Source organism: Lepidochelys kempii, chromosome 1 (assembly GCF_965140285.1).
Source record: "Lepidochelys kempii isolate rLepKem1 chromosome 1, rLepKem1.hap1, whole genome shotgun sequence".
In the NCBI taxonomy this organism is placed as follows: domain Eukaryota; kingdom Metazoa; phylum Chordata; order Testudines; family Cheloniidae; genus Lepidochelys; species Lepidochelys kempii.
In genome coordinates, this window is record NC_136380.1 from 157,637,137 (window position 1) to 157,660,283 (window position 23,147).

The window sequence follows — 23,147 nt, forward strand, 5'->3', positions numbered from 1 at the left end:
GAGGGACGAAAAGGTAAGAAAATGGATACCTTGCCTCATTACATTAGAAATCAATTTCAATTTTATACTCATCAATATGTCCCCAAGAAAAGCATGGACATGTAACAGTCTGTGTGTGGGGATACTTATTTGTTAATATCATAGTCAGCAGAGGCAGCCAAAGTAAAACTGCAATTTTGCCGTAACAATGGTGATTCCCATCCCATGGAGCATGGGCCATCAGTGTTTCACAGATGTTTCTGCTGGGAGGCAGAATGAAGCAGTGGGGAATTTGAAGAAGAGGAGTTTCACAGAATCACAGAAACTAAGACTGGACAGGACTTCAGTAGGTCATCTAGTCCAATCCTTCCTCAATGCAGGGGATTAAGTATTACCTAGACCATCCCTGACAGGTGTTCGTCATTGGAGGTTTTTAAGAACAGGTTTGACAGATTTCACAACCTCCCTAGGTAATTTGTTCCAGTGCTTAAACTACCCTTACTGTTAAGAAATGGTTCCTAATGTTTAACCTAAATCTCTCCTGCTGCAATGTAAGCCCATTACTTCTTGTCCTGACCTCAGTGGATCAGGAGAACAATTTATCACCCTTCTCTTTAAAACAACCTTTTATGAACTTGAACACTTATCATATCCCCCCGTCTTCTCTACTCCAAACTAAACAGACCCAATTTTTTCAATCTTTCCTCATAGCTCATGTTTTCTAGACCTTTCATCATTTTTTGTTGCTCTTCTCTGGACTTTCTCCAATTTGTCCACATCTTTCCTGAACTGTGGAGTCCAAAACTGGACACAGTACTCCAGTTGAGGTCTTCTCAGTGCTGAGTAGAGTGGAAGAATTACTTGTCATGTCTTGCTTACAACACTCCTGCTAATACATCCCAGAATGATCTTTATTTTTTCTGCAACAGTGTTACAGTGATGACTTATATTTAGTTTGTGATCCAATATAACCCCCAGATCCCTTTCTGCAATACTCCCTCCTAAGCAATTTCCCATTTTGTATTTGTGCAATTGATTACTCCTCCCTAAGTGGAGTACTTTGCATTTGATCCTTTTTGAATTTCATCCTTCTTCTCAAGTTTATCAATTTGAATTCTAACCCTGCCCTCCAAAGCACTTGCAACTTCTCCCAGTCTGCAAACTTTATACGTGTGCTCTCTATGCTATTATCCAAATAATTTATAAGGATATTGAATAGAACTGGACACAGGACAGATCCATGCGGGACCTCACTTGATATGCCCGTCCAGCTTGACTGTGAACCATTGATAACTATTCTTTAAGAATGGTTTTCCAACCAGTTGTCCACCCATCTTATAGTAGGTTCGTGTATATATTTCCTTAATTTATGAGATCATATACAGCATCAAAAACAATGCCAAAATTGTGACAAAAAGACAAACTCCAGAAGCAGCATCCGACAGGTTCCACATCCACCTCTACATACTGTTTGTGTAGATCTCACCTCCCCCGCTTTCATCCTTGCCCCACTGCACCTCAAAAGACCTGGTGAAGGTATGCAGACACATTAAACTCACCTGCAGTCATGTTCTTATTCAATCCAAAGGTGACTTTTTTGGAGCTGGAACACTGCAGCATGTTTAACTACAGAATAGAAAGAAGATGGCAAATAAAGGTTGATTTGAGGCAACATTACGTTCCGTTTCCCTGCTGAAACTCTTGAGGAGTCCCAGTTTCTTCCCCTGTTGTAGATACCCTCCCCACCTTAAAGGCCTAGGCACAGCAGTGTTTGCTTAGCAGCTACCATCGTAATGGACAAGAACGAATGATATTTCTTAAAGCTGACTAGATAGCCTGCCAACAATTGAGAAGATTGTCTTTCCTCCCAGGTGTTAAGTACACTGGCCTCACAGCACTCTTAGCCCACTGAGTTATGAGGGTGTTACAAAGCATAATTTGAACAGGGTTTAGAAAGAGTGAGAGAAAGTTTAAGAGGCTTATATGGAAACAAGTAGGCTGTTTCAGAAGGCCTCTTCTGTTACAAGCCTCCATTAAAAGAAAGAACTGCAAAGCTTAGAGCCCATCTGTAATTATTTGTTCTTTTATTATTCTCAAAATAATGTAAACACTCAAAACTGTTCTTTCCACAAGAGGGATTTCTTTTAAACAATTAAAGATGTCACCATCCCAGTTTGTCAGCCTTAGAAAATATGCCTGAATCAGTTTACACTACTCAAGTGGTTTGTTAGGTAATATTTTTATTATTATTTTAAAACTGCCTATTTTACAGGTGTTGAGAAGATTAGTGCAGTTTATTAGGGGAGACTGAAGTGGTGGCAGAGCTTGGTTAGACATAGACAGAGGCTTCACTTTCCACCTTACTCCCTGAAGAGGAAGACAACCGCCCGCAAGAGCAACCCAGACAGAAGATGTTGCAACTGTGGGGATGATCATTGTGATCAACTCAGATGGCAGATAATCCAGCCATGTACAAGCAACAAGTTAAATAAAATTACTTTTGAAGAGTTTAAACTGCTCACACTGACAGCTTTGCTTGTGTGTGTAAAAAGTGTGTGTGTGTGTGTGCGTGTATAAAACTTTTTGAATGGACAATTAAAAACCCCACGGCAATCACAACTCTATCTGCTGAGGAGCTCCAGGCCAGTTTTCATCGAGGTTAGGGTTCCCAAACTTTTACCAAGTATGAACAGTGCTGAGAATTTGCCAGGAGCCTCAGGGCTGCATCTAGTTTGCACAGGATGGAGCAGACAACAGCTGCCCTTCCACAGTCACAGATGTTGCCCATGGAGATGATAGGTCCCAGCAAAACTAGATTGAGACACTGGTGTGATCCAGATGGAGTATCACAGGCTGGGACCCACATCTGGGCAAGCTGCCCTCTGTTTTTGTAGATGCAGGTGGCTGTGAGCCACATCTTGGAGTTCCATGAGCCATACTTAAGGCAACCCCCCAATTTTGGCAGACCTAATCAGGGTCATTTTACCTGCATGGAGGCTCTGGTTGAAGAGAGGCTGCCTTTGGCTTTCCTGAAGAACACTGGCTTTGGTAAAGTTGTTTTTTCAAATTTCATGAAGTCATTCCCTGTCTTTGCCTTCTTTTTCTTTAATGGAGCGAGAGTGCCACCAATCTCCTAAGAGGAGGGGAAAAATAAAACAAAAAAGTTTACTCAGTGTGAGAAAAAGAGCAGCAGCTAACTGAGAAATAGAGGATGCTAGGGTTAATGCTAGCCATTTGCCAGTGGTGGCCACAGCTAAACAATGGTAACTCGTCATGAATGAATGTTAGTTTGCAGTCACCTGATAGCCCCCTGGTTAACATTTGCCCCCATTACAAAAATGCCTCACAAGTTTGCATGATTGGAAATCTCTGTTCAAGAAAGGCCCGTGCTGGAATAGCAAGACTGCTGAATGGGAAAAGGAGGTGCATTGATGGAGTTCTGGAAGGTGAAGGGAATTTGTAAGACACGTGCCTGCTCTGTCAGGGTCCAGATAGTGGCATCATTTTCAGGAGCACAAGGTTCCCCTACTCCCGTCTATGTCCATCTGGGAGCTCCGAAGCTTTCCCCTTTCCCTCCGCCCCACTAGGGTCAAGGATTGCTTTTGGGTCCATTTAACTCTACTCCTTTAGCTGGATGGACAGAGGAGTGGACAGGATGCTACTGAGAGATACAAAGCATGCTTTCCTCTCTAGGGACTGAATATGCTAACATCTTAGCCTGGGGACCCAGAAAGCTACCCGGAACGAAACCAAAGTCTCTTGTAGAGCACTGGCCACTGAGTGGCTGCCCTCTCCTCATAATCTAAACTAGCATTTTTCAGTTTGTCTATTTAAAAATATATATAAATAAATAAAAGGAGGGGGAGATCAGAGGGGTCCCTTTTCAACACAATCTGAATCTCATGACCACCGATGGGACCAGAACTATTAAAATTATGCTCCACTTTAAACAAGAAGAAGTCTTAGCTTCCCAATTTCAACAGGCAAACTGGGAAGCAATTCTGAACATTTCTGGTTTTGCCCTTTTCTATTCTTTTATGATGTATAGAGTTGCTTCTTCCCATTCTCAAAATTTTTCATGCTTGGGAAACCAAGAATCAAAACATCTCCAACTCCTCTCTGCTGGAGGCAGGGCAATTTGCAGTTCAGAATACAGCTTTGTGGGACATCATTCTTCAGGTGTAGCTAAGCCCCTCCATCAAAGACAGAGAAGTGAGAACCTGAGATTACACAATTTAAAACAAAAGATTTAAAAAAAGAGGAATCCATCTTTATACATCATAAAGGAGTGAAGCAGTATTTAGTTCTGCACCAGAGACAGGTTTAAAGATTCAATATCTTGCAAACTCTCCAATGGCAGAAATGTGAGATTTGCAATTTGGAAATGCCAATTTCCAATACTATCATGAATCACTCATTCTCTGAACACATAGCCCTTTAAAAAAATGATCACAGTATTACGTATAAAAAGCTCTGGAAACTTTCTAACAGTATCATATGTATGAGTTATTAGCCCTCCAAGGACCATACCATTAGGCCTCGTCTATACACAAATTCGCACAGGTTTAACTAAAGATTTTTTTTATTCTAAAACACATCAGGGTTGGAAGGGACCTCAGGAGGTCATCTAGTCCAACCCTCTGCTCAAAGCAGGACCAATCCTCAACTAAATCATCCCAGCCAGGGCTTTCTCAAGCCTGACCTTAAAAACCTCAAAGGAAGAAGATTCCACCACCTCCCTAGGTAATCCATTCCAGTGCTTCACCACCCTCCTCGTGAGAAAGGTTTTCCTAATATCCAACCTAAACCTCCCCCACTGCAACTTGAGACCATTACTCCTTGTTCTGTCATCTGCTACCACTGACAACAGTCTAGATCCATCCTCTTTGGAACCCCCTTTCAGGTAGTTGAAAGCAGCTATCAAATTCCCGCTCAGTCTTCTCTTCTGCAGACTAAGCAATCCCAGTTCCCTCAGCCTCTCCTCATAAGTCATGTGCTTCAGCCCCTGAATCATTTTTGTTGCCCTCCGCTGGACTCTTTCCAATTTTTCCACATCCTTCTTGTAGTATGGGACAAAAAACTGGACACAGTACTCCAGATGAGGTCTCACCAATGCCAAATAGAGGGGAATGATCACGTCCCTCGATCTGCTGGCAATGCTCCTACTTGTACAGCTCAAAATGCCGTTAGCCTTCTTGGCAACAAGGGCACACTGTTGACTCATATCCAGCTTCTTGTCCACTGTAACCCCTAGGGTCCTTTTCTGCACAACTGCTGCCTAGCCACCCGGTCCCTAGTCTGTAGCAGTCTGTAGAAGGGATTCTTCCTTCCTAAGTGCAGGACTCTGCACTTGTCCTTGTTGAACCTCATCAGATTTCTTTTGGCCCAATCCTCCAATTTGTCTAGGTTTTAAAACTTGTTTAAATTGGTGTGTAACCAAGGCATACACAGTACTTAAGTAACCTGGTTTTTAAGGAAGAGGAACAAACATGATGCATAAATGTTTCCAGAATAGTTTCCTTTGAACCATGGAAAAGACAAAATGAATGGTGTGAGGTGAAAAACTGGGACTAAAATGTCTGAAATACATCAGGAAACAAAATGAAAATATATAACTTGTAAATATTCAATAATTTTCATTAAGGAAAACTCAGAATATTTCAAGAGAAAAACAAAACAAAAACAGACAAACACTGCAGGAATCCTGGCAAAGTCATAACCTGCAAAAATATTTGTGGACTCTAAATGCTTTGTAAATTCAGACTGCCTCCACTTACCCCCCCCAGGGAGGGTGTAAGGGACAAAAATCAAAATGATCATAATTTGTTGCAAGGAACTATTATTGTTGCATCAGAGATGGCCTCCTGGCCAAGAACAAGTTGAGCACAGTATTGGATGCAATGCCCTTCTTCCAAGAATTTGGCTCATTCACACAAGTAGTCATGGAAGCACTATGAGCAATGAAAGTCATGACCTTAGATTCAGATACATGACATTCCTGGGTGTTGAAAGAGGGTAAATATACACATAGGACCCTCCCACTCCCTTAATTCCCAATTGATATTGTTATTCCTTGACAAGGGGAATTTAATGCATGTAAAAAAACCATCCTATAGACCACTCAGCTCAAACTGAATTCAAACAAGCCTCACAGGCAAAAGAGAATTAGAGCCCTCTGCTTACACTCTTTTTGCTTTTCTTGCATGCAGCCTCAAGAAATCCCTTCACTTCCACAGAGTTTATCACTTCCTTGATCTTCCTCTTCTTTTTCAGGGATGGTGGTTTCTGGTTTGAGAACCTGAACCCGTCTAAACTGCCCAACTTAGGTTTTTTCTTCAATTTGACTTTTTGGGGCAGTGTGGATTCAAAGTCCCCTTCTCCTGTAAGGCTATTCTGCAAGCTTTCCTGTTCTGACTGAAGAGCAGCCTGTTCAGATAAGCCATTGAGTAAGACAGTCCCCATTTTCTGTTTCTTTTTTACCATCTTGGTAGTAGTTACAGTGGCAGAGTCACTGCCATCCCACAGGGCACTGGCATTAGCTGGTCCATTTTGAGATACAGGTTTTACATGAACCTTCTGCAGTTTTGTATTCTTTTTCTTGAGTTGTCTCCTTTTATTCTGCATCACGTCCGTCAGAGCATCCTGTGCACAGCTGTCGCCATCTCCTCCACTGCTGATTACTCCAATTCCAGTCTCAGTTGCTTCTTGGTCTAGAGATTTATTTTTTCTTTTACTAGTTTCTGGTGCTCTGCCCTTGTTGGGTTCTTCGGGTTCAAATGCATCAGGTACCCCCTCCTCACTTGTCCCATCAGCTGTGCCCGAGTCTGCAATTTGACAGTCCCTCTTCTTCCGCCTCTTCCTCTTCTTCTGGAGTCCTGATGCATCATCTTCCTCCGTACTTGATGCCTCTTTTCCATCCTTCTCTGCAAGGAGGCAAAATCAGAAGCAGTAACATTTAACCCAAATATAAAATGAAAAGACAACTGCAATAGAGAAGTTGCTTTCCTTACATCTCTAAATCTTTACTGCACATAGGGCCACTGAGAGTCTATAACATTTTTTCCAGGCCTATTAATGCTTTTCTTGCCTTTTTTCATGTTACTGCCTGGTTGCCAGCAGTTGCCCATGAATAGTTCTAATGTAGTAATATCTCCACCCCATCAAGGTGCTCTCTCTTGGAGGCCTTCCTGCTGGTAAACCCATTAAAAGGCAGCTTATGTGTCAACCGACTCTGGGAGATTTTCTTGAGGAACATTAAGCTTGTAGCAATGTAAATGCAAACCCTGATGGTAGAAACAGCTGTAATGTCTCCTAGATAGCTTATTTCCATTCCTCTCTTCCAGACATTCCCCCTAATTGCTAAATGTTCTAATGGCATTCCTCTTTCAAGAGGACAGATATGTTCTTGCTTTCACAGTAAATACCAATAGTACTTGATTGAGTAAAGGCAAAGCACAGCTTCTTCCCAATCTGCGGCATATTGGGTGGAATCCTAGCTCTACTGACATCAGTGGCCAAATTCCCATGGACTTCAATGATGTCACGGTTTCACCCGTTACCCTTCACTGCAATGAGACTCAGAAACCGGTGAATCCCAAGCAACTGATCATGGACTTAAATCTCTTCCTGTTACACTGCCAAGCCACACTAGGTATGTCTGCCCTGCAGCTGGGAGCAAGCCTCCCGGCCTGGGTAGACAGACTTGTACTAGCAGGGCTTGAGCTAGCATGCTAAAAAGAGCAGCATGCGCACTGCGGCTCAGTCTCTCAAGCCCACCGGACCCACTAGGCTTGAGAACCTGAATCTCAGTGTACCACACATCTATTTTTAGCATGCTAGCTTGAGCCTTGCTAGCCTGAGTCTATCTATGCAGACTAGGAGGCTCACTCACTGCTGCAGTGTAGACACACCTACAGACTGGTGAGAGTAGTCTCACTTCCCTAGCTTTGCCTCCTACCTTTTTCTTTTTCCAGCTTGGCTTTCTCCAAGGATTTGACAACTTTTTTCTTTCGCCTGCCCCTGCTGAATGTATCGTCATCTTCATCTGTAGAAACATCTTCAGGGAAATCATCTTGTGGGAAGATTCCTGTCGAGCAAAAAGTCTGATGAGCTGTCGGAAAATACCCCTTTTCCCCCCCACCAAGTAGTTTCGGTGTTCACATACAGCACAAGGGGCACAAACACTGATTCCCCACTCCACTTGGCTATCAGCACATTTAAAGCACTGCAAAGAAATGTGCACCGAAGTGTGCAGTTTCTTCATTATTTTGAATCAAGCTGACCATGTTTCTCACTGAAGAAATAAAGAATCTGAATAAGCGGGCAAGACCTCAGCTTATAAAATTACAATGCTTCCCAAGTTGTGAGGTATTAGATATGGGGACCTGACCTCCTTTGTGAAAGTGAGGAAGTTATACTTCCTAATGAGAAAACCACATCACAGCAATAACCTCTGAAACGAATATCCTTCAGACATATGTAAAACAGCACAAGACGACATAACATTCACTGCAAATCTACATTGAGAACAGGATGAATAATTTAGCAGAATGAAAGTGCTTCTTTTTTGATGCTCAATTCTCACCTTCTGCTAGGTCCTGGAACCTGAAAAAGTTAAAAAATACAAAGACTTATTGTAGTTACAATATTTGACTGAAATGTCACCAAGTTACTGCATGTATGATGCACACTTCCCACTTTTGAGGAAAGCATACTACATCCGAGGGCTAGAAAATGCTAGCTCTCCAAGAGATCTGCCTCAGAACTCCAGCAACTCCAAGCCAAACTACTGAAGAAGTCTTGGCAAGAGTGCGATTTAACACAGCCGACACCCACCCCCTGCAGTTTGAGCACAGTATTGTTCAAAACATTGCATGATTTAAGTGAGCGTTGAGTAATCTGCGAAGTGAAGGCGTGGAAGCCTGATCACTTGAAATACTTAGAGCTATACAAGACGAAGCGTTTGACAATGCAAACACAGGGAACAATCCTAAACTGGTACAAAGTACAGACAAGACAACTCAAGTCCCTTCCAACTCTAGTGTCTAGGAATATGTTAAAAAAAATCACAAAAGCAAAACCAAAATCTGTCTCAGACCCATACATATATCCATGTCTGACAAAGATTTTGTACTCATATTAGCACATACTGTAAGCAGCATCCTCTTTCTAAGATATCTGGGCCAAGTAGGAATGTAGTGGACAGTAAATTCATTGCAGAAACACTTTCATTAAAAGGACGGAAATCTCTTATGTGAACGCTAGCAGTAGAGGGGGTTGGGGAAACAGGATGTCAAATCTACTTAGACAAATCATCATACAGAGCTGTTTCAGGAGAACTCACTTTTTGACCAATTTGTACAGACGTTTTCTGTTAAAGGCAGGTGTATTTTTTCTGCTGGCCAATTCAAAAAGTCTGTCAGCAACAGCTTTGTAGTTAAACTGCCAAAAGAAAGAAAGCACAATACAGTATCTTTGTTAGGCTATCATACTGAACAGCCAAGTATAGCTGATGTTATGAATACTTCAAGCAACATATGCTTTTTACTACTTCCAATTCCTTCCACTACACTTGATCTGCCAAGATTCACGCCCCCGAATGCACATGCTAGCTTTATGAATGCGTTTTATCTGACTACATAACAATGGAGAGACGAGGTGGGTGAGGTAATATCTTACTGGACCAACTTCTGTTGGTGGAAGAGACAACCCAAGAACTCTGTGTAGCTTGAACATTTGTATCTTCCACTAAGAGAAGTTGGTCCAATAAAAGATACTACCTTACCCACCTGGTCTTTCTCGGACCCTGGGATAAAACATGGCTACAACAACACTACATTACAATGAAGCATTCAAATAATATTTTTTCAGAACACTTCTAACCTGGATTCTCATTCAGAAGGAAAAAAGCAAATAAATTAACTTATTTTTAAAAAACCTTTCAGTTCAATGCCAAGATTTAAATGTGCAACATTCTAGTCCCTGCTTAAAAGCCATAGCCCAACACAGGAACACGAGGCATCTCTGTTGTAGCATAATCCCGGATCCCAGCAGTTCGTTCCAACGAGTTCATAAGATCTGGGACGTGTTTTAGTGCCTAGCCCCATCTCTTGTGTACCCTCCCACGCTAGCACTTGTGCTCTCAACATCAGTAAGGGGTGCGCTGACTCCTGGGACAGCCAGAACACAATATGGTTTTAGCAACTTTTTTGGTACCTCTTGAAGTGGAAGGGGGGAAAAAGGGAGGAGGGCAGGGGGAGAGAGAAGAAACAGAATTTGGCACATGTACTTCTCTTTTGTCATTTGTTTTGTAACCTACTCACACGGAATATGTTATTAATATGACATTTAGGGTACGTCTACCCTGCAATTAAAAACCCACAGCTGGCTCATGCCAGCTGACAGGGACTCGTGGGGCTATTTAATTGTGGTGCAGACGTTCCAGCTCGGGCTGTACCCTGAGCCCTAGGACCCTCCCGCCTCAGAGGTCCTAGGGCCCAGGCTCCAGCCCAGGCCCAGATGTCTACACTGCAATTAAACAGCCCTGCAGCATGACTCAGCTGGCATGGGCCAGCCACAAGATTTTATTTGCTGTGTAGACATACCCTATGAGATGCAAGAGATGTTTACCTTATTATTCGATTGGTGAGGTCTCCACTATCCACTAAGTGACAAATAATAAAAAGCCTAGGATTATTCATGGGGACGTCATATTAACATGAGGAAAGCAAGGCACAAACCTGGAGAACAGGACCAATGTTTTCATCAGCATTTTCAGAAAGGTCCTCTTGTTCTTCAATGCCCAGTGCAGATTTTTTTGATAAACGTTTGTCTGTTATTAAACAAAAAGGATTTTAAAGATCAGTCGGAAAGAATGGGGAAAGTTCCATCCAGCATAGAGGAATAAGAGGAGTGCTTCAGCCATGAAACTATCTTCCCAGGCAGGGAGGTGTGATGCAAGTATCATTTAGCATCTGATCATAGGGCTGAGAGTCAGAAGACCTGGATATTCTTCCTTGCTCTAGCACCGACATGCTGTGTTACCTTCAGAAACTAATGGAGATGCTCTACACCTCAGTTACCTGCTCTTTTTATCGGGGATGATACATACCCATCTATATCCAAGTGTTTTAGCTCTAAGGATGAAAAACATGATACAATTCAGAACCGCAGTATTATTTCTGGGTCTTTGAGATGACCATCCCCATAGTAGAAGAAATAGCTTGGAGCAATTTCCTCCCAGAGCATTGCCACAAAATACAGTGGAGTCGCATCTTACATGGGGGTTAGGTTCTAAAGTCAGCGTGTAAGGCGAAAATCGCGTATAGTCAAAGTTACCCTTGAAAATCCCTTAAATCGCCCATAAAGTACAGTATACACTCCATCACATTAAGATTGAGATCAGCATCCATCGCGCTACGTATCTGTGAGAACATAAGCCTCATGTACATGGCCTTGAAACAGCGAATCACACCTTGGTCAAGAGGTTGGAGGTGGTATTGCTGGGGAAGGAGAGAGAGAAACATGACTTCAACATCGTTATGTGCAAACCGGAGTGCCACAGGGTGGCCAGGAGCATTGCCTACGATCAGCGACACTTTAAAGTCAAGTCCTTGCTCTTCGAGGTACCGCTTGACCTCCAGAATGAAACACTTGTGGAACCAATCCGGAAATAATGCTGCCATCACCCAAGCCTTTTTATTTGATTGCCAGAACACAGGCAGGAGATTTTTGCTCTTGCCTTTTAGGGCATGGGATTTGCAGCCCTGTAGAGCAAGCCCGGCTTTATTAAATGCCCAGCCGCATTGCCACAAAACAACACAGTCACACGGTCTTCAGCTGCTTTGAAGCCAGAGGCTTGTCTTTCTGATTTCCAAGTGTAAGTGCGGTTGGGCATTTTTTTCCAGAAAAGCCCAGTCTCATCAGCATTAAAAACTTGTTCCGGAAGATAGCCCTTTTCTCCTGTGATTTTCTTTAATTGTTCAGGGTAGGCTTTTGCTGCCTCTTCATTGGGAGATGCACCTTCACCAGAAGGCTGCGTGTTTTTGAGGTTGAAGCGGTTCCTAAAACTGCTAAGCCAACCTTGGCTGGCTTTGAATTCCTCCTCATCAGAACGCTGTCCCTCTTTGGCGGGAGGTTTGAACAGCGCGTAGAGGTTAAGAGCCTTTTCTCGCAAAGTGTTGCCATCAATAGGCACACGTTTACGGTTCATGTCTTCCAGCCATAAGTTTAATGCCTTTTCAGTCTTCACTAAAAAGTCTTATCACACACCTGGCTCATCACCTTAGCAGTTATTGGAGCACTTGATGCCACGGCTTGATGAATTTCTCTCTCTCAAAGGCACAGATGCTAGATTCGTTGTGGCCATATTTACGCGCCGCGTTGGAGACCGACAGACCGTCTCTTAGTAAGTCCAACACAGCCAGTTTTTCCTCCAGAGTTGGATCAGATCAATGTTTCTTCGGCTGAGCACCAGATGAAGTAGTTAGCTTGCGTTTAGGGGCCATGTTGTACGAAAAATACGTACAGTACCTTTAAAACACTAGAATCACACTCAGCGTGGCAAGATGCTCACGCTGTGAGAGGCACACGGGAACTGAGATCGACTGAGAGAACAGCAGATTCACATCTCCCATCTCACGCTCACTCTGGGGCATACGCTCATTGAGTGGAATGGTACGCGGAATCACCCACTCTATTTACAGGTATCTTGTTATTTTCTTTTTTTTTGCCGAGCGCATATAGTTGAATTCGCGTAAGTTAAATGTGCATATGATGTGACTCACCTGTACTAGTTTTTGGACAGCGCTGGGTTATCTATAGCTGTTGCTGTAAGCAGACTGAAATGGGGAACCATATGATCTGCTATATAAAAGGAGCACTAAGATGTTTGTAATTTACTAGTCTATGGTTACTTTGTCTATTAGATCATCTGAAGAGAACAGAAGCAAGATTTGTTGTTAGTGTATCCACCTGCATGCCCATGGTTGGCTGAGAATAGGAATGGTATTTTTAAGAGGTAGGATACATTTTTGGATCCTGTCAGTGGTTACTGTATTTCTTTAAAGTCTGGGCTAAATTTTTATTACTTCCTCCTTACCTTTGGTCATTAGTGACTCGTTTTCCGCTTCATCTCCCTCGGACAGCTCAACATCGTCATCACCGCTTGTCTTCAATTCTTTCATTAGATCTTCAATGGCAAAAGGGGACTGATCCACAATGGCTTCAAAGATACCCCGGGCTACTGCTTGCATCAGGTGACGACTGCATTATATAAAACAGTATGAGTGGGAGGGAACACACGCAGAGCATTAAAAGCCCCCTTTCCTTCCCATTTACATTTAAAACACTTTGAAGATGGTGAAAGAGAGGGAGAGAGATGCAACTAACTTTGGGGGAAAAAAAGTCACCAATTACTTAAACAACTCGCTTAACTCCAAACACATTTTCCAGTTTTGTATTTGGTTCTTCCAATGTTATAGCTTGGAGATTTTGTTGGCTTATTAATATTTTATATTCCGGTAGTATCAGATCAGAGTCAGGGCTCTGCTGTGAGGGGTACTCTATAAACAGAGGTATAGGTGGTTCCTAATATTTACACACCCACTTCACTTATGGTTTTGAGAAACATAATGGTGAGTGAAGCTAGCCACAAAGGCCTGCCCCAGCGGTTGTTTCTCTACGACCTGAACTTCGTTACGTTCTTTGCTTTGCTTCAGTCCATTTGTTCATTACCTTTTGAAATAGCATTTCAAGAACTTCGTAGATCTTAGACTAAATAAATAAAATGGAAAATCCAATATTCATCCATCAAACTTACTCCTTAGATTTGGCAGCAATTTTGCAGAATGGTTCAATAAACTTGAGATTCTGGTCTGCTGTGAGCTGTGAGATTAGGAGACAGAAAGACTTAGTATAGTAGAGCAGGCGGGTCGAGTAACTCATTGTAGATTGTGAGGTAGGAGATCTTTCTGAGAGGCTACACACAGGCACTTTTCATTATGTTTTTTCTCCACTAAAATTGACAAGAGTTACACTTGAGCACCACCACTGAGATACTTGATAGACGCACTATAGAAACAGAGTGCTCTGCACACGTTGATTTATTAAACTGCACAATATGTCCTTGATCCTCAATTCACAAATGGCGAAATTAGACAGCCCAAGGTCACAAAGGAAGTCTGCAGCACACTAAATCCTGGGCGTCTTCTGACTGGCAGACCTCACCCTAAAGACCATCAAACAAAATAGGAATGAACAGTAAGATCTGATCCCTTTACTAAGGTCAACATAGGAATATAGGCTGAGACTTTCAAAGCAATCTAGGGGATTTACACACATCTTTCATTACAATTAATCTAAATCCCTTAGACTGTTTTGAAAGTCTCAGTCATAGGCCTTATGAACTCTATGCAATTCTAGGGCTGGAGAAACTGTTGCTGAATTAGAGCCCTGATTGTAGACACTGTCCCCTACTACAGAAGCTTTCCCTCTCCTGCCCCCCACTGCCTACACCTGCCGGGTCACCCTTTGCATTCTGCTGTCTCTTCTTTAGAGAGCACTGCTACAAAACTGCTAACATCTTGCCTGTTAAAGAGAAAAGAGTTACCAGGAGGGCATCTGCCAGCAGCACCACATATGGACTAGCAAAGCGAAGGCTACAAGTTAGTATAGGGAGGAGTCCCTGCAGCCTCCATACCAGGCTAAGAAGAGTGACATTGTGGGGAGGGATTTCAAGTAATAATTAAATGATCTGCAGAATTCAGATTCCTGCAGCAGAATTCCACAGTAGCTGCTGTAGAATCAGACTTTAGGCTGCCGCAAAATTCTGCTGCTTTCTTAAGTCTTATTGGCTATTGCAAAGACAGAGGAAGGTCTATACTGAAAGAGATAACAGGCAAACTAAATTAAAGATATTGTTGGTATCTGGCAAATTGTGTAACTTCTTCTTTATGGGGCAGTCTATCAAAATGCACATGTCTGAAGCCAGTAGTGCCCAAGTAATTGAAGACAGTTGTAAAATTAGATTTTGAATCTCTACAATGTATGTGGTTAAAGGGTCAGGTCAAGTATGGGCTCAACGTGAATTTTTATAAAAGGAAGGAGTGATGAAAAATTTTAAAATCCCAACAGAAACAATTGGGTTTTCTTTCTTTTATTCTTTTCTCTCTCCAAAAGTGGGGGGGGAAGGGAGTCAAAATCAAAAAGATTCCCTCATTATATTTACAATCTAAAATTGGAGCATTTGTACCAGAGCATGAGATTTGGAAAGTGACCAATTTATGTTCCTTGTCCAAGCTCAGAAAAATGCAAAACTTAGCAGCATAAATAGCGATAAGGAAACAGGATTTTAGAAATTTCTTCAGTGTTAATGAGTTATATTTAAAACAATTGAATATAAATAAACTAGAATTTAAAAACACTGATAAAAGACAGTTATATAATATAGCAATCACAAAGACAATTATAATGTGTTTTCTACCTCCTTGGCTCCAGCTTTAGCCAGTTCTTCCAGATAAATGTCAATAAAATGGAATTTTATCCCACTGGGAGCATTACTCTCTGGGTGTATAACTTCCTTCATTAACAGATGCAGAAATGGCTCAATCAGACTGAAAAAGAAAAAAAAAAAAGGCAAGCAGGATACATAAATTTAAAAGTCTGGGTTTAGTTTGCTTTTTCACCAACTGCTAAAAGGTGGCTTTTTGACACTTGTCAGAACTAAAGAAAATATTCAGAGAAGTCCAGTCATAATTTTACTGCTTAAAAAAATTGTTATTGTCAGAGTTTCCTGGGGTCAGAATATTGTTTGCCGGCAGTAAGGAAATCCACGCAACACAAGTGAATCTAGTGGAGTGACAACTCTGTTTTAGTTAAGGTTTAGTCTCTTTTATCGTTTAAAAGACTATTCTAAGTGCTCGAGAATCCATATGCTGACTCAGAATGCCTTTAAACTTACTGTGTCTTGTGGTGGTGAGAGGGTCCAGATTTGGGGTCATCTGAGCCAGGGGTTCCCATGATACAACTCCTCCTAACCCCCCCCAGCATTTTACAAAATAAGCTAGCTCTTCTAATTTTCTTTGTGTGCACACCTGGGGCTCAGGCTATAGCTCTAGTCCTCTCCAAACTGATCTCAGCTGTTCAGAATTTATCTTACATAGTGTCTGGCTCCCATTGCCCCTTTGGGTGTGTTATATTGAAGTTCTTTAGAATTAGTTTCGGAATTTGGGATCGGATCATCAGTAGCTCAAGGCAAAGAGAAATACACATGCCCTGCAAAACTAGGGCCTGTTAAAAGCAAAAGGGTTTCCAGTCAGCCTGCTGTCAGGATAATTGAGTGGCTCAGGGAGATATGACGTGATCATTGAATCTTGGCAACACTCAGGCACTGGGTGTTTGAGCTCTGTCCTTGGCAGCTGTCAAAGCATATATGTTGTGCATGCTCCTTGCTCTAAGCCTAGAAGTTTCTTCCCATCTGAGACCAACATTTCTAGTTTAAGAGATTTTGAAGTGCTCTGAAAGCCACATACAGATTGATGGTACTTATAAAATCAAATCAAAGAAATTAGCATTAATTAATCAAAAGGAAGATGACAGACTCTAGGAAGCAATTGGGATACTGCAAACATCCTGAACAATGAGTATGAACGAAGGAAAACAAGTCCCTCGGTCATTTAGTTCCTGATACACAGCACACCTAACGTGAACTGATCCTAACATTTCCAGATTCTTGTATCTTGTTTGATGCAGTGGTAAGGGCTAAAAGGGGAGGGGGAGGTGTTGTAGCAGTGAGAGGGGGTACTGGAGCAGTGCAGGGATTGTGGGGTTTGGGGAGGGTGCAGGATAAAGGCTCTGCCGCTTTCGCTGTGCCAGGGCACAGCCCACAGAGGGAACAACAATCCAATGGGGATCATTCCAATACTATGTTTTTGAAAACCCAGTTTGATGACTGGAAGTTGACAAAGTACTGGCTTTCCAAAAAAGTACTTTAACCACAAGGGAGGTAAGAGGGGAAGTTGGGCACCTTCCCTCTACTGACATACCTGAGGGTGAGTGGAAGGCAAGTGGAGTCATCTCTGGCCTCCCCCACAAATAGCTCCCATTGCCCACCATTCCTCCCTCTGGCAGCTTCACTGGCCCAAAGGGGGCTCCCTTCTCCTTCCCTCCACTGCTCCCTGACTGGAGAAAGAATCCAGAAATCCCCAGCTCCCCCAAGCAGTGGGGAAGGGGTTCCAGGCTCACCCTTCCCTCTGCTCCTATAGGAGAAGGGGAGGTCAGAGCAGAAGAGTTTTGGGGTGAGAGCTGTACACTGGGGATGTACAAGGGACTTAGCTCTGTCCCGCTACACCTGGCCACATCCATATTCATCTGTCCCTCCCTTTAAAAACAAACAAAACAAAAAACACATCCCCACTGACTCCAGGCTAGCCCCTGAACTGTTTCTGCATCCTCTCCCTGGCTCCTCAACCTTCAGGTCTCATGCCAACACTTGGCTCTACATGGGGAGGAGAGAGAGCATGGCTGTGCTGCGCAGGAAAATAGGCAAGATGAGAAAAGGATACAGGGGCAGAGAAGGGACTAACATGGCCAGTGGATGTTGTTGTTGAGTTGATCATTACCAACAAGGCAGTGGAGGGGGGAGAGCTGTGTTGTGGTTCATAGGGGTACTGAAACAAACAAATAAAAAAACCAACCCCACTGGAAACTGAGTGCCCAGACACTTCTGTTAAAATGGAGTTAAAGTTACCTCATGCTCTTCCAGAACGTCAAGTGCACTTATACTTATTTCTCTGGAAACCAGGAAATATGAACTTACAGTACACAACATACCCACAATGCAACCGTAACTCTGTACCGTGGAGCTAGAAATATTATTATGAAGGATTCAGTAGCATGGTGCCACAATAAATAGATAAGGAGAACTAAAAGAACGCAGCATTGTTGGTGCTGTGCTTCACAGATTTGAATATCCAGCATTTATCTGCATGCACTCCAGCCATGTTCCCTGTGTTATGTGTAGCTGTACCAAATAGTAGAGGGATTACTCGGAGCAGCTTGGGAAAGCTGTGATTGTGATATGAGAAAAGATGCATATGTCCCTTGAAGGATCAAACATTTCTCAATTCAGCACTGAGTTTTGAGGACTGTATCAGCAGAAGTGCAGAAAGATCTTGCTACCAAGATGGTCAGCAGCCTGGTGCCCTATGTGGCAGTCACCAGGGCAGAGTGAGGGGTAAGTGAAGGCAATGTCTTTGAAGGAATACTTGAGCAAGGGTGAAAATATTGTAAAATTTAGCAAGTCTGGGATGGTTTTTGTTGCATAAAATCAGTGTACAGAACAAAGAAAGCCAACGACTAAAAAGAGCCATCCTGAGAGGAAGAAGGCATGTTAAATTAAAATATTTTTGATATGGGCAAACCATGTAACTTCTTTATTATACATCTAACAGTTTATTTACCTTTCATCCCATCCATTTCTTTTCAGTACCTCGAAGGACTGCCTCAAAACCATGCGGATTAGCTATAAAGCAGAAGATTTGTTATATGACACTACAGTTTTCTAACTATTTGAGAGTCAATAAAATAGCTACTCTGACAGTCACATAGGCAGACTCTTTAGTTGAGCTTTTTATGGCCCACAAAGTTTGCTGGAAAGGTTCTTTCATGAATACACGAGAAGTCTCTCCACTACTGGGAGATGGGGTACAGGCAGCGTGTGATCTAAAGTTCCAACAGCATCACTATTTGCTGTCATTACATTGCAAGCCAAACAAAATACAGTGACCATAGTACATCCCTCCGCACTGTTCTATGCTGCTCCCCACCCCAAAAATCCTCCAAAGCAGTGAAGGTGCATTCCCCACTTTCCCATTTACAGAAATTCCAATTTAATAAATTCAAACCAATTGAAAATGTTAACAACTTCATATTAACATTAGTTTGTCCTGTTGTATATACATTTAATTAAGAGACAGGAACACTACATATGTAACAGCCATAATAAATTAACCTCTAGGAACTTTACATTTTTGATGTTCTCAATTTGGAGTAGTTAACTTCTCAACCATAACACTACAATAATGCAAGTTTTTGAATTTAGCTTCCTTTTTTTAAAAGAAATAAAAATAAAAATTGGAAGACTAAAATACTAATCCGATTTTACTGTGTATTTCCATTAATAGATATTTTAAGCTTAGAATATGCCTTTAAAAATTAATTTACCTCACTTCAATACTTAAGTATAGGAAATATTGTATTAAAATTAGGAATCTAATACACTGTGGTAAGTTTAACTACTACAGATGGTACCTTTTTTTGTTTTTAAATGGCACCTTCCAGAAAAATCTTAAAGTAGACTTACTTTTATTTAAATATTAATGTTGATGAGCAAAAAGAAAAGGAGTACTTGTGGCACCTTAGAGACTAACCAATTTATTTGAGCATAAGCTTTCGTGAGCTACAGCTCACTTCATCGGATGCATACTGTGGAAAGTACAGAAGATCTTTTTATACACACAAACCATGAAAAAAGGGGTGTTTACCACTACAAAAGGTTTTCTCTCCCCCCCTCCCCCACTCTCCTGCTGGTAATAGCTTATCTAAAGTGATCACTCTCCTTACAATGTGTATGATGGAAATGGCCCAAGTTGATTATCATATATATTGTAAGGAGAGCGATCACTTTAGATAAGCTATTACCAACAGGAGAGTGAGTTTGTGGGGGGGTGAGGAGAAAACCTGGATTTGTGCTGGAAATGGCCCAAGTTGATTATCATACACATTGTAAGGAGAGTGATCACTTTAGATAAGCTATTACCAGCAGGAGAGTGGGATGGGGGAGGGAGAGAAAACCTTTTGTAGTGGTAAACACCCCTTTTTTCATGGTTTGTGTGTATAAAAAGATCTTCTGTACTTTCCACAGTATGCATCCGATGAAGAGAGCTGTAGCTCACGAAAGCTTATGCTCAAATAAATTGGTTATTCTCTAAGGTGCCACAAGTACTCCTTTTCTTTTTGCAAAGACAGACTAACACGGCTGTTACTCTGAAACCTAAAGAAACAGTGCACACCAGTTTATCAATTACACTTCAGGTCACTGTGCTGCTTGACACAAGGCACTTAGCTATTTTTATATTGAAAACAAGCACCGTATACTTTTATTTAACAAAGAATCAAGATTCAAGTCATAGTGAGTAGTATTGGAAACAAATGGTTACATTTAAAATAGGGCTGTCAAATGACTAAAAAGCATTAATCGTGATTAATCACGAGATTTTAAAAAGTATTCAAAATACACACACACACACACACACACCCACTCCAAAAAGAAAAACAACCACCACCCCACCACCTGAAAAAAGTTAATATTACCATGTAGTATTTATCAAGGCGCAGTATGTCTATCCCATTCCATTCACGGTTCATGGTTTGCCAAAAGGTCTGAATGAACAGGTGCTCTGCAACAGAACAAAAAGGGTGAATGTGCACGTTCAACACCAATACTATTTTCTGTTACTGAAAGCAGCCGAGAGAGACTACTTTTCCAACTTAATTTTTCTTCCACACTTCTCTACATACTGGTCCAACAGTTTCAGCACCAGCCTAGAAATACATACTCAAGACTGTTGTGAGGATAGATACAATAGAGACTGTAAGGTGCTCAGATACTACAGTAATAGGAAGCAAACAAGTACTTTACATAGATAGGTGTGGCAAACAGTTACAGTGACTGATCTTTGTAAAACATTAAATGCAAAATGCACATCTACATCAAAATGCCAGGGACAAGGAAGCGTTGATTTTGCACTACGTTGTACCTATACCCATTTAGGCCCTGATTCAGCAAAGCAGTTAGGCACATCCTTAATACTGAATCAGGGCCTTACAGTTCAAAAACCATTTTTGTTTTTAATTGAGGTGAAAGACATAAAAACAAATCAGCAGCTGAATAAAAGTGAAGTAGAAAGGCAATCTTATGGTTTTGTATTACTACCTATCATTGTATATGAGCACTTTTTATGTCAGACTGGTAATAAGCACACTTGTTATCATACTGCAAACAAACTTCAGCAAGACAAGAAGAACTGATTGGATTCTGAATATGTGACAGAGACCTGCCTCATACACTGCAATCACAAACAAATCTTGGATGACAGCTGGAAAAGAAAGACAACAAAATAAATAATCACCCCACCTGTCTCTCTTCTGGACTCTGACAACTGGCTAAAAGTCCCAAAATACAAAGGCACTTTGGAGAAAAATTAGAGAAAACAAAATGAAATGGTAAACTTACGAGCCTCTATATTCTGAACGACATGGATAAGTTGGGAGATAGTACTTGCTAGTTCCTCCTTAAAAATAAAATAAAGTTAGTACCTTGTTTCAGGGTTTAGCCTCCTTCCGATCTGCGGCAAAACAACATTGGTTAATCTAAACTTTTAAATTAACTTTATACTAAAAAAGTGTTGAGGTAGCAGGAATAAGAGTTCATGTTTCCACACACACAGACTCTCACGTAGTTGTGAATATGACAAAGCAACCCCGAGCTTGAAAATGTTTTTTTAAACCTACATTGCCATGCTGTGGCTGCACTTTTGTTAGTATGGATTACACATAAGAGAAGACTCAAGGATACCAAGGATCTGTTCATCTTGACAAGTCTACAAAAGAACTTCTTTCCAGCAGCAGACCAAACTAGATCATCAGGAGAATAAACGCACACCTTTGAGTTTACAAATCCGTATAAAACCTTATGAGCACTGATAATATGAAGTCCTCAATTATATGCAGCACACGCTGTATTCTTTACATAATGAATACTGGCTATGCAAACGGCGATTTAAACGGTTGCAAGAAATGAAGTTACTGGGATTTGGAGTGATTTTAAGGTTAAGAATCAACATCTTCCCCTATGCTTACATAGTGTTGAATACAAAGAGGCACTCAAGTTTCAAAGAATCTGCAGACAATGGAAGGGAAGTAAGCTGGCACCGGACGGAGTACAACACAGCCCACTTAGAACTGAAGGTAAGGGAGAAAGTTATCCAAACTTCCTGGCCAAAGTTGTTACACTAAAAAATTAGATTTGGACAATTAGGACTACATGAGGGATCAGCTTCAGAGACCTATGAGAGAACAATGAAAGACTATATCACCAAAGATCAGTTACCTCAATAGAATTATTAACCTTTAGTTTCCTCCCCATCCCCAACTACCTTAAAAAAAAGGGGGGGGAGGGGGGGGGACAAGGAGCAACGCTAGAGTCTTCCAAAAGTGGATGACAAACTCTGAAGTTCCCTGCTCCCCCAGGATAGAAACTGTACCAATACAGATTGAAGAAGTTGAAGAAAATTATTGTTGAAGCCAAATGGCAAGAGAAAGAAAGATTATTTGAATCCCTCGTGACAAAGAAAAGGGTTCTCTTCTGTAGCCTGACACAAAAAAAAAGGCAAGCAAAACTTTCAAACTGGGTTAAATCAAAGGCCAGGATATGCTGTAGTTAAAGGATTCCTACTTTGTTTATAGAGGCAACTGTGGTAGGTCATACGCAAACCAATACAATTCCTGAGGGTACATAAACAAAATAAAATTTGAAGGAAAAGGTTTTACATTTCCCTGGAACAGGCTGCTGAAAATTCCAAACCCAATTACACTCCCACTCAAGTAAATCTACAGGTACCTCCTTTTAGTGAAGGACTACCAGTTACAATTAACTCTCCCACATGCGCTTAATTCCAACTTACCCTTATGAATGAAATGTGGCAAGAGTGTTAAATTGGGTCAGTGTTGCTACCCAAAATGAAAGGGCACTACATCTTCATGGTGCAATTCAGAAGGATATCCATTATATACACAAAAAACCATGGGATGACGTACCTGTAGCAGAGGTTTATCCTGCATCCACATACAATAAAATAGTCCTTTCCATATTTTTAATAATTCTTCTTGGCTGAAGCCACCTAGAGTGCAAACAACAACAAAAATTATGCGGGGGGGAGGGGGGGGAGAGAGAAAAAAAAAAAAAGACACTGCCACCAAATGCTTACAAGTAGATTTCTCATTTCCCCCTCACCCTCTTCCACCCCTTTCAGTTCCTTTTCAGCAAACATTTTTTCTCCTATTTTGAATGGAACTGAAGCGAATAAGACGGTTTTGCTTTTGGAAAAATG

General features: G+C 41.6%; 1 protein-coding gene and 1 long non-coding RNA gene across 4 annotated transcripts in view; one reads left to right on the forward strand and one right to left on the reverse strand.

Moving 5' to 3' along the window:
• Positions 1–2,452, forward strand: part of LOC140917155 (uncharacterized) — a 37,763-nt gene extending 35,311 nt beyond the window's left edge. Inside the window, exon 3 of the long non-coding RNA XR_012160727.1 lies at positions 2,252–2,452. This is a non-coding gene — a long non-coding RNA (uncharacterized LOC140917155). The remainder of the gene's footprint in view (positions 1–2,251) is intronic.
• RRP1B (ribosomal RNA processing 1B) overlaps positions 1–23,147 on the reverse strand; it is a 36,893-nt gene that overhangs the window by 4,122 nt on the left and 9,624 nt on the right. For all 3 annotated transcript variants that reach the window (XM_073359285.2, XM_073359277.2, XM_073359292.2), the window contains 14 exons: positions 22,855–22,937; positions 21,272–21,329; positions 20,350–20,435; positions 18,438–18,499; positions 15,461–15,590; positions 13,799–13,863; positions 13,079–13,242; positions 10,719–10,810; positions 9,323–9,420; positions 8,564–8,583; positions 7,937–8,065; positions 6,163–6,902; positions 2,966–3,112; positions 1,539–1,605 (listed from right to left, as the gene is read on the reverse strand). In XM_073359285.2, coding sequence (XP_073215386.1) covers positions 1,539–1,605; positions 2,966–3,112; positions 6,163–6,902; positions 7,937–8,065; positions 8,564–8,583; positions 9,323–9,420; positions 10,719–10,810; positions 13,079–13,242; positions 13,799–13,863; positions 15,461–15,590; positions 18,438–18,499; positions 20,350–20,435; positions 21,272–21,329; positions 22,855–22,884 — 1,888 coding nt within the window. In that variant the 5' untranslated portion in view covers positions 22,885–22,937. The remainder of the gene's footprint in view (positions 1–1,538; positions 1,606–2,965; positions 3,113–6,162; positions 6,903–7,936; positions 8,066–8,563; positions 8,584–9,322; positions 9,421–10,718; positions 10,811–13,078; positions 13,243–13,798; positions 13,864–15,460; positions 15,591–18,437; positions 18,500–20,349; positions 20,436–21,271; positions 21,330–22,854; positions 22,938–23,147) is intronic.